General features: G+C 42.3%; 1 protein-coding gene across 1 annotated transcript; it reads right to left on the reverse strand.

Moving 5' to 3' along the window:
* Positions 1-10682: 10682 nt before the first annotated feature.
* On the reverse strand, positions 10683-11480 carry LOC146993380 (uncharacterized). The gene has a single exon (XM_085808244.1). It carries the CDS (start codon positions 11478-11480, stop codon positions 10683-10685), a length of 798 nt encoding a protein of 265 aa, XP_085664370.1.
* Positions 11481-12292: the final 812 nt, after the last annotated feature.

The raw sequence follows: 12292 nt of genomic DNA on the forward strand, positions 1-12292 counted from the left end.
GAGAGTGAGTACAAGTTGTAAGCCAGCCAGGACTGCCTGAGCATTACGTCCTGGAGGTATGTAGGTGGAGACAAAAGTGTATGTTGTAGAAGTGTTTGTTGTGAGTGTAATAGCTGAGACCTCAACGACCGAAAGCTGCGGCATTGTAACTGAGTAGTGGGGGATACAGCGTTTAATCAGGAGTGCAATCCCTCCCCCTCTCGGGCGAGAAGTGGTGGGCGCTCTATTGGATCTGTACACTGCATAATTTTGGACAAAAATAGGAGTGGCAGGGCCAAGCCTGTGTTCTTGTAGGAACATAATATCAGGGTCATACTCATTTATAAAATCCCTCAATTCATGAATTTTTTGGGATAATCCATTCGCGTTCCATGTAATGATATTCAGTACATTAAAGATATTATTCATTATTGGTGTTTAAGTTATATCCAAATACATATTCAAATAATTCAAATACAAGGAACAATTTATCAATCGCATTGCTAGTTGACTGAATTTCAGGCATCTTGTTTGAGATTTTTCTTAGGACATTCATTAAGGAGATGCCCTTAAACAGTGACATAAGTTCTTTAAAGAATTTAGCAATTTCCATTAGGCCCGCAAGGCCAACATCATTAGAGCTATTTACATTTCTAGAAACATTTACATTTTTAGCCTTATTAGTTTGAGTACCATCACCTGTATTAGGGGCAGTACCATTTAGCAATTCAGATTTATAAACAGATTTACTATACTGCTTATTAACTACATTGGCATATGAAATACTTGTTTTAACATTCGCAGCTTTTATCACAGATTTTTCCCTATCATGGGCATTCTTAAGCTTAGCACTAGGATCATTTGCATTGATACCACTCCGTGTGGCCCTAGATCTCTTCCAGAAGCCTTACCTAAAAGGTTACGTCACAAACAACCAACCAATGATCTTTAATCTCCCTAAATACTCTAGAAAGAAACTCACATCTCTCAGATATCTGACGCACACAAACGGTTGAGCTCGTAGAGACAAGTTCAAGATTTTCTTGCCTCCTATTTGACCTTGGGAAAGTACATTTTTAAGCTGTCTCCTCGAATGGCCAATAACGCCTCCCCCCAGGTAGGGGCAAATTCTGGGCAGACCGAACCCCCAATAACGAAATGGATTCTCATTATTCGACCAGCTCAGTTTCTAGAAAGCAGATTCGACACCGTCATATATTACAAAAAGATCGGTATAGAGACTCGGATAAGAGTCAGAAAAGAAAATGGAAAACCTTGAGCAGACAATTTCACATCCCAATAAAAAATCAGATGATTCTACTCAGATTTTTGAAAAATTTAAACATATTTTCTCTAATCTTTTGACCGATCAGCATAACTCCTTAATCCAAACTGACTTCATCCAAGATCGAATGAAACTAATAACTGAAAAAAATTCCTATTTACTTCTCCCCGACAGAAAGGATAGAAAAAGCAGAAAAGCGTCTTTATTGAATTAAGGAATCCGGTGACTTTGGAAAAGCTGTTCAAACTCGCAATCCAGTTTGAAAGTAGAAGAACGGCGGACATTGAAAGAAGACGCCAGTACGAGCAACTAAGCCAATGTGGTGCTCCAAGACCACAGCAGAGACAAGATCACGGCTACGGAAGCAAGTCAAATCAGTGGTCAAAGAAACCTTAATATTAAAAAATAACCGGCGAACGTCGACAGTTCAATAATAAGCCAGGAAAAAAGTTTGAAGGCAAGCGGAAAAAGAAAGATGACCCGGAAAAGATGATGTATTTAATTATGGCAAAGCACACTAGGGCTATCTGCATAAGAGGAGGGATGCCTTCGTGGAGGACTTTCTAAGGGAAACTGGCTCGTATACACGTTACACATGGGGAAAACCACGAAAACACCCATGTAGCCAGCCCGTTCGCGGGATTCGAACCTCGGACCGAACTACCAGTGTTCAGCGACTTTACCGCTCGGCCGCTGGTGGGCTGACCCGGAAAAGAAGAAAGAAGATTTAAACTGAAACGGATTTCTGCTGACGGGAAGATGCGGAAGTCCGAAGGCCAAGAAAATCGCTCTTCATTCAAGCTCAATACAATTATTGTGAAAAATCTGGTTCTTCCAAAGATTGAAGTGTTAGTGAACACAATATTCCAGCCACCGCAATCCTGGACACAGGTGCTCAGTGTTTCTGTGTGGCAGAAGATTTTTTTAGAAATACTTTCGTAAATACACTCACGTTTGTGAAAATTGCAACACCATGAAGGACTTACGCGAGTGAGCTGAAATTTTCAGGAAATGCAAAGTAGCGCATGATATGCAAATGATTAGAATTGCAAATCCGTAGCGCATGCGTATGCTGAGCAGCGCCCTCTGAACGGCTGATGGATCCGAATAAATAGACGGCTGTAGCGAGGCGTGTATGGTTATCGGTGGTTATCTGCTAGTGGTAAACGTTAACTCAATCTGTACTTATGCCTCGTTGACGAAAGAGAGCGAGATTTGAACAACTTACAGAGTTTGAACGAGGGAGAATCATCGGCCTTCGTGAAGCTGGATTGTCGTATCGTGCAGTAGCCTCTCGTATGCAGCGTAACAGCAGCACAGTGATGCGCGTTTGGAAGTAGTGGACGGACGAGTTTCGGACAACTCGGAAATCCGGGAGTGGACCCCGAAATGTGACGTCAGCTCGCGATGATAGACACCTGGTCCGCATGGCGCGGACGGACCGTACAGCTTCCTCTAGACAATTGGCAGCACTGTGGTCAATAGCTACAGGTGTTTCATTGTGTGCTTCATCAATTCGTAGACGTCTGCTGCAGTGTGGACTGCGCGCACGGACTCCTTTATACAGGATCCCCCTAACGCACGACCATCGCCGCCTGCGGCTACAATGGGCCAATCAGCATAGAGACTGGCGTGCTGATTGGCAGCATGTCGTGTTTTCTGACGAATCCCGCTTTAATTTGTGGTACCATGATGGCCGCATTCGTGTCAGACGCTATGCCGGTGAACGCCACCTTCCGGAGTGCATTATCGAACGCCACAGTGGACGAACACCCGGAGTTATGGTCTGGGGCGCCATAGCATATCATAGACGATCTCAATTGCTACGAATTGTGGGCAATCTGAACAGCAACCGGTATATCCGTGAAGTTCTACAGCCCGAAGCTGTTCCCTTCCTTCAAAGCTTGCCAGGCGCTGTATTTCAACAGGACAATGCCCGCCCTCATACTGCTCGGATTGTTAAATCCTTCTTTGCAGCGCAGCAGGTATAGCTTCTTCCTTGGCCTGCGTGTTCCCCGGATATGTCGCCAATTGAACATGTGTGAGATGTCATTGGTCGGCGTCTTGCTCGTGATCCTCGTCCTGTTGCGTCTGCAGACGAACTTTGGGTACGCGTACAAACGATATGGAATGCTCTTCCTCAGTCAGACATTCAAACTTTGTTTGACTCCATGCCACGTCGTGTAGCAGCACTTATTGCGGCGCGTGATGGCCACACAAAATACTGATTCTGATCTCTTGTTCTTGTTTGTTTGCTTTGAACATTTAATCATTTATTTGTACCACTACCACTCAACTGTGTATTAAATTGCATTCAATTATGACGATTCCTTCTTGGTGTTGCAATTTTCACAAACGTGAGTGTATAAAATCTATAATTCGGATAACACGTTGGTTTTAGCAGCCCAGGGGGAACGTTGTAAATGTATAGGTAATGTACCACTCTACGTCCGTATTAAGGACGAGCAGGTAAAAATTATGTTCTTTATCGTAAGAAATCTTCAAGCACACATTATTTTAGGGATAGATTTTTCTTTCAGAGGCCGAAGCAACGCTTGATTTTAACCAAGAGTCCCTTAAGCTGACCATGAAACCAGTGCTGGAAGTAAAAATGGACCCCCCCCCACATTAAATCTCCACCATCTGCCTACGGAAGAGCAAGAAAGACTACACCATGTGGTAAGTGAATTTTCTACTTTATTCAGTGACAGTCCCGGATTTACGCAAGTGACTAGCCACGATATTGATACGGGAGAGTCTCAGCCAGTTCGCCACAAGGCCTACCGCTATGATAAGTATAAAGAAAAAATTATAGAGTGGCATATTAATGATATGTTAAAAAAAAGATTATCACGCCCATCTCCAGCAGTTACGCCAGCCCGGTTGTTCTATGTAAGAAAAATAACGGGTATCCGGTTACACACCCGAAAGGTGGCGTTTCGCAATTGACTATCGCAAATTAAATAGTATTACTAAGTATCCGGTATATCCGTCACCTATTATTGAAGAAATTTTACGGAACATAACATCTACAAAGTATATGACTATGTTAGATTTAACATCGGGATATTTCCAAATAGACATTAAACCTGAAGACGTGCCTAAGACCGCTTTTATAACTAAGTCTGGCACTTATGCATTCTTGCGTATGCCGTTTGGCCTTTCAGGGGCACCGGCAACATTTCGGCGATGTATGGACATAGTGTTAAGACCCGTCCTAGGAAAGAGCACGCTTATATATTTAGATGATATCATTATTACTAGTGATAATTTGAATCAACATATAAAAGATTTGAGAGAAGTGTTTTCATTATTAAATGAGGCCGGTCTAAAAGTTAATGTTGAAAAGTGTAAATTCGCGGCTACAGAATTATGATATTTGGGGTACCAAATTTCTCAGAAAGGAATCGAAACAAATAAATAAAAAATAATTTCAAATCGAAACTATCGTATTCTTTTCTAGGACTATGCTGATATTATAGGTCCTTTATAAAAGACTTTGCAACTATTGCTGAGCCACTGTTTCAATTAAAAAGTAAAAAGGCCAGATTCTCGTGCACGGCCAAAACCAATACTGCGTTTGAAAAGTTAACACAAGCTCCTGTTTTGAAATTCCCTGAGAACGACGAAAATTTAGAAATTTCGGCGGACGCTTCGGATTATGCTGTAGGAGCGGTATTTTCCCAAAATAAGCAGCCCGTGGTATTTTTTAGTCGAAATTTAAATGAAACTCAAAGAAATTATTCCGCAACTGAGAGAGAGGCACTTTCAGTAGTGCAGAAGTTCCGTGTCTATTTTGAAAGTGCGCCAGTAACAGTGTATTCTGATCATGCGGCGGTAACTAGATTATATTCAGGGAAGAACTTATGCCCAAGGTTAATAAGATGGGCACTTAAATTACCAGAATATAATTTGATAATTAAACACACGCCCGGAAAGGAAAATGTCGTGGCACATGCCCTATCAAGAATAAAAACAGATGAAGAAGGGAATAGTGTTAAAGTGACAATGCTCACAGCATATACGATACATTCCCGAGAAACTGTAATAACCGAACCGGGCAAGGATCCGGAATTTAAAAATATATATGAATATTTAAAAGATACTGAAAATTTTAGCCACAAAAATATTGTGGCGGTGGCGATAAGAAATAGGGCGGCCCGTTACGAACTAATAGATGGTCTATTATTTTATATGAAAACTACGAATAATAACAATGAATTTTGACTTGTTATCTCAGGTAGTCTTAGATTAAATACATACCCGAATTGCCTGATTCGCCTCTGGCAGCTCATGGTGGTATTCGGAAAATCATCCAACGCGTACGCGAAGCAGTTTATTTTCCTGAACTGCAAAAGTTAACAAGGGCGTATGTCCAGTTCTGCCCAATATGTCAAGCAGTTAATTATGTTAATTTCCACCCGGCCGAGTTTCTAAATAGCATTAGATCAGAGTTTCCAAATGAAATAATTGACATCGATTTATTGGGCTCTTTCTCGAAAAGTCAGTTAAATAAAAGTCGGTACCTCTTTGTTATGGTTGACCATTTTAGTAAATGAACGGAAATTGTTCCCTTAAAACGGGCCTCTGCGAAATTGGGTGCTGATTCTATTTTAAATAAATATATTTTAAAATACGGGGCGCACCTGAAAGTTATATCGCATAATGGTCCTCAGTTTATAAGTAACATTTTTGAAGACATGTGTCAAAAACTGAGCATACGTCATTTACAAATGGTCCGCAATCAAATACACTGAAGTGACAAAAGTCATGGGATAGCAATATGCAAATATACAGATGGGAGTAGTATCGCGTAGAAAATGTATAAATGCGAAGTGCTTTGGCAGGGCTTTCATTTGTGTTCAAGTTATTCATGTGAAGAGGCTTTGACGTGATTATGGCCGCACGACGAGAATTAACAGACTTTGAACGCGGAATGGTAGTTGGAGCTAGACGCATGGGTCATTCCATTTCGGATATCGTTAGGGAATTCAACATTCCGAGATCCACAGTGTCAAGAGTGTGCCGAGAGTATCTAATTTCAGGCATAACATCCCACCATGGACAGCGTAGTGGCCGACCACCTGCACTTAACGACCGAGACCAGCGACGTCTGCGTAGAGTTGTCAATGTTCACAGACAAACAATACTGCGTCAAATAACCGCAGAAATCAATGTGGGACGTACGTGGGACGTGTACGATAGGACAGTGCGGCGAAATTTGTCTTCCTTGGGCTATGCCAGCAGAAGACCGACTCGAGTGCCTTTACTGACAGCACGACATCGCCTGCAGCGACTCTCGTGGGCTCGTGAGCATATCGGTTGGTCCCTAAACGAATGGAAAACCGTGGCTTGGTCAGATGAGTCACGATTTCAGTTGGTAAGAGCTTATGGTAGGGTTCGAGTGTGGCGCAGACCGCACGAAGCCATGGACCCAAGTTGTCAACAAGGCAATGTTCAAGCTGGGGATGATTCCATAATGGTCTGGGCTGTTTTTACATGGGATGGACTCGGTCCTCTGGTGCAACGGAACCGATCATTGACTGGAAATGGATATCTATAGCTACTTAGAGATCACTTACAGCCATTCATGGACTTCACGTACTCAAACGACGATGGGATTTTTATGGATGACAATGCGCCATGTCACCGGGCCACAATTTTTCGCGATTGGTTAGAAGAACATTCTGGACAATTCCAGCGAATGATCTGCCCACCTATATCACCCGACATGAATCCCATCGAACATTTATGGAACATCATCGAGAAGTGAGTTCGTGCCGAAAACCCTGCACCGTCAACACTTTCACAATTATGGACGTCTATAGAGGCAGCATGGCTCAATATTCCTGCAGGGGACTTCCAACGACTTTATGGCTGTTGTTAATGGATGCCATTTTTGATTGCACGTTGAATGTTAACAAAATCTGACTCGGTAATATTAACATTTATATTTAATTCTAGGATGATATATATTTTAACATATATTCACTTATACACAATCACATTGCCTGTAGTTACAAGATGAGTATTTTTAAGTTCGCAAGTCCGCATGAGTAAAAATCAAGAAAGTCATATTACAGCTACGATAACATCACGGAGGGAAAGAGAGGTGAGTGCGTGCTTCACCGACGGCAGCCAGGAACCGAGTAACCAGTTCGAATTTTCCTCCAGAGAGGAAGAGGGAATAAGCTTTTAGCGCCCTCTCTCGGGGCAGCGGACAAATAATAATAATAAAGAGTTCTCCACAGTAGTCCCCCGAGTACCAAAAGTACAATGAAAAAAATCAGTTCAGAAGTATCTGGTGTTGAAGCGCACACGTCTTCCCAATCGTGTGACGACTGGTGGAGCACTGGGAGGGAGCGTAAGGTCCGTCGAAGGAAGAGTATCCGGAGTAGCAGTTGGATCCGGGGCGTCAGGAGGATCGCTGGTCACAGGAACCTGAGTGTTTGAAGCTTCGAAGAAAGCAGGCTTCAGACGATCTATGCTCAGGACGGTTTCCTTGTCGCGCACGAGAACGGTGAAATGCTTATTGTTACGTGCACAGACCTTGAAGGGTCCATCGTATGGAGGAGTGAGTGGTGGTTTGACCGCGTCGTTTCGCACAAACACGTGAGTGCAAGTGCTCAGTGCGTGGTGCACGAAAGGGGCAGATTTGTTGTGGCACGAAGTAGGAGTCTAAGACAGCTTCTTCATCGCCTCTCGGAAAGTCTGGACAAAGGATGCTGGATCGACTGGAGCAGAGGATGGCTGAAAGAACTCAGATGGTAATCGAAGGGGTGTGCCGTAGACAAGTTCAGCGGATGTACCTGCGAGGTCTTGCTTGAAAGAAGAACGCAAACCAAGAAGCACAAGAGGAAATGAAGTAGTCCAACGGGTGTCATTACTGCACTTCAGGGGTGCTTTCAGGTCGCGATGTAAGCGTTCCACTAAGCCGTTGGCGGAAGGATGGTATGGTGAAGTGCGAATTCGGCGTATTCCAAGCATTGATGTCAGAGAAGCGAAAAGGTGTGACTGGAATTGTCGACCTTGATCAGTGGTACACCAAATCGTGCAATCCAACCGGTGATGAATTGTCGAGCCACAGAGTCAGCAGAGATGTCCTGAATGGGAAAAGCTTCAGGCCAACGAGTAAATTTGTCAATGCAGGTGAGTAGATATCGATAACCGTCAGATGGTGGCAGAGGACCGACGATGTCTATATGGACATGGTCGAATCGTTCGGATGGCATAGCAATTTTTTCCAAAGGGCTATGTGTGTGCCGGGTAACTTTTGAATGTTGGCACATGATGCAGGAACGAGTCCAGTCGGCAATGTCCTTTAGCATGGATGGCCAAACGAATCTTTCTTGTATGAGCGTTTTGGAAGCCCGGACACCTGGGTGCGATAGGTTGTGAAAACAGTCAAAAACTTTTTCCTGAACTCAAGTGGTACATAAGGTCGCAGTCTGTTGTTGGAGGTATCGTACAATAGTTGGTGGTCCCGAGTAAGTTGTAATGACTGGAATTTCAGCGAACAGTTTGGGTCTTCACTCAGACGTTTTAGCTCCTCATCAGTGGCTTGCGAGTGAGCAATAAGCGTGAAATCCAGTGGTGCATTGGCATCGATGCCCTGAATACGTGAGAGAGTATCCGCGACGACATTGCTGGAACCTGATATATGCTGAATATCAGTGCTGAATTGAGTTAGATAATTTAAATGCCGAATTTGTCTCGGGGAAGCAGAATTTGATTTTGATGTGAATGCATAAGTTAGAGGTCGGTGATCAGTAAATATAGTGAAGTGTTGACCTTCAAGATTATGCCTGAAATACTTAATAGCTGCGTAAATAGCTAATAATTCTCTGTCATACGTGCTGTATTTTTGTTCTGTAGGGGACAACTTACGTGAGAAAAATCCTAGCGTCTGGTAGTCATTAGAATGTCGAACGTTTAAGACAGCTCCGATGGAAATGTCATAATCGTCGACCATAACACTCAGATTTTGGTTAGGAGAGTGATAGGAGAGAGTTGCAGCATTACTAAGGTCGTGTTTACATTTTTCAAATGCCTGATTAAGTTCGTCGTTCCAAGGAAAAAAGCGTTTATCATTTTTACGTGAGGCTTTTAAGAGTTCATTCAGTGAAGCTTGGGTCTCGGCTGCCTTTGGTAAGAAGCGGCGATAAAAGTTTGTCATGGCTAAAAAACGCCTGAGCTCGACAATAGTGGTAGGTTTTGGGAAGTCGGCAATTGCTTTTATTTTCTCAGGCAGGGGTTTTACACCTGAGGCAATAATGAGGCAACCTAAAAATGAAACAGATGGTTTTCCGAGTACACATTTGTTAGGGTTTAATGTCAAACCATGTTTATTCAAACGATCAAACACTTGACGAAGATGACGGATTTGCTCTTCTTCGCTAGTCGATGCAATAAGGATGTCGTCAAAATAAGGGATGCAAAAATCCAATCCAAATAAAACTTCATGTATAAAACGTTGGAAAGTTTGGCCTGAATTTCGTAAACCAAACGGCATAGCCAAAAGTTCAAAAAGACCAAAAGGGGTTGAGACGGCAGTTTTCGGAATATCTGCAGGGTTAACAGGAATTTGATGATAGGCACGTGCTAAATCAAGTGTTGAGAATATGTTCTTTCCTGAAAACATTTGAGTGCAATCCTGAATATGGGGTACGGGATAGAGATCCGGAATTGTAACGGCATTTAAGCGACGATAATCCCCGCACGTTCGCCAGTCGCCATTAGCCTTACGAACCATGTGCAGGGGGCTTGCCCAAGGACTTTTTGAAGGCTGAATGATGCCTTTTGATAGGAGAAAATCAAACACTTGACGTGCAGCTTGAAGTAATTCTGGAGATAATCTTCTAGGTTTGGAGAAAATAGGAGGTCCTTTAGTTTCAATGTGATGGAAAATCGTTGACATTGGTGGCCTCTCAAAAGTTTGCGAAGGATTCGTCAAGCTAGGGTAATCGGCAAGAATTTTGTCAAATTTTGAGTTACCCATCAAAATATGAATGCTAGTACTTAGCGGGTTCACATTAGGAAGTCTACCGCAAGAATATAGTTTTGTTTGTCCATCAATTAAACGGTTGTTTTTAACGTCTATGAGTAAGTTGAACTTTGTGAGAAAGTCAACACCTATGATGGGTTGATTGACGTCTGCCAGGATAAAAGGCCAAGTAAATGAGCGACGTAAGTTTAAATTGATGGTCAAAAGTTTGGTGCCATACGTTGCAATTTTAGTGTCGTTAGTGGCAATGCAGTTCCAATGCAGCCGGTATTTTGGCATGCTGACTGTAACTTTTGGGAATGAGAGATAAATCGGCTCCGGTGTCAATTAAAAAAGTCGGCTTTGAGGATGAATCGGCCAAAAGAATTCGATTGATGTGGCGGTCTCAACGTTGGCCGGCAAGCGATCGCCGATCTAGTTTTCCGACTGCCGGAAATTGCACGGAGAAACACATTTTCGTGCCTTGGAACCAAAATTAATATGGTAGAAACAGATGTTGTTGCATGGTTCTTTATACTGTCGATAGCGTCCACTAGATCTATTACGCCTACTGTTGCGTTTGGAATAGTCTCTTCGTTCACAGGAACGCTCACGACTGTTTTTGAGGGCTAGCGAAAGTTCATTTACCTGCTTTGTCAGCTCTGCAACTTGCTGGTCAATGGGAGAGGTAGATGCCGTAGCAGCACTATTTATGTGCGGGAGAGTTGTGAGATCTGTAATTTTATCAGCTACAACTGCTAGTTTTGGAAGATCATCACTTAAGGCAGCAAGAATACTTTGTGTAATTTGCGGGAGACGAGATATCCATAGGGATTTCAACAAAGGTTCTCCAACGGTCTCTCCAGCGAGGTTTCGCATACGGCAAAGTAATTGTGATGGGCGTTGATCGCCAAGTTCTAGCCCTTGAAGAAGTGTACGTATCTTTGACTCCTCACTTTCAGGATGCAATTCAATTAAGCGTGTTTTTAGTGTATCATATTTGCCAGTCACAGGTGGGTGTAAAACGATATCACAAACGCTATTGAGAATATCAGATTGGATTGCAGATATCACATGATTGAATTTCGCGGAGTCAACAATGATTCCGGCGATATCAAACTGGGCCTCTAGTTGTGCAAACCACAAAGTAGGGTTGACCTTCCAAAATGGGGGAGGTTTGACGGAAACACGTGAAATATTAAGATCGTCTGCGATGGGTTGTGGTGGAGCCATGATTCACAAAAACAAATATATATTGCCAATATGACACAAATAAATACACAATAATCAGTCACTAATAAGTTCACATACGACACTAGTGCAAAATAAATAAAGTTAATGTAAACATTAACGTGAGAGAAACACTTTTGCAGGTAAGCTATCCGAATAAAAGCATAAGTAATACTAAGAATTTGCGTGGCTTACCTCCGAATTATACGAGAAATATTTGCTCAGTCAGCAGCAGATTCAGCGCAACACAATTCACTTATAGAAAAAATATTCCGAAAAAACTTATTTTATGATATGTAACCACGTTGTACGATTTATATGGAGATCACTTCAAAGCACTTTGACGATTTGCATGAGACACATGATAATTCACAAGCACGTTGTTAAGCAGGCACAACTGTTTTTCACACTATATTGCTGATGACACGATAATAATGATGGATTACGCTAGTAGTTTGCATCAACAGAAATAATTTTCACTTCATAGCACATTATAATCACAGAACTTGAGGATGCAAGCAGGTTACAGGAGGCACGTGTTCACTAACTTGACGAGTCACCATTTATGGCTGTTGTTAATGGATGCCATTTTTGATTGCACGTTGAATGTTAACAAAATCTGACTCGGTAATATTAACATTTATATTTAATTCTAGGATGATATATATTTTAACATATATTCACTTATACACAATCACATTGCATGTAGTTACAAGATGAGTATTTTTAAGTTCGCAAGTCCGCATGAGTAAAAATCAAGAAAGTCATATTACAGCTACGATAACATCACGGAGGGAAAGAGAGGTGAGTGCGTG

The sequence above is a fragment of the Stegodyphus dumicola genome, chromosome X1 (assembly GCF_044657685.1).
Source record: "Stegodyphus dumicola isolate Sdum_Otavi_A_Nest chromosome X1, ASM4465768v1".
Taxonomy (NCBI): domain Eukaryota; kingdom Metazoa; phylum Arthropoda; class Arachnida; order Araneae; family Eresidae; genus Stegodyphus; species Stegodyphus dumicola.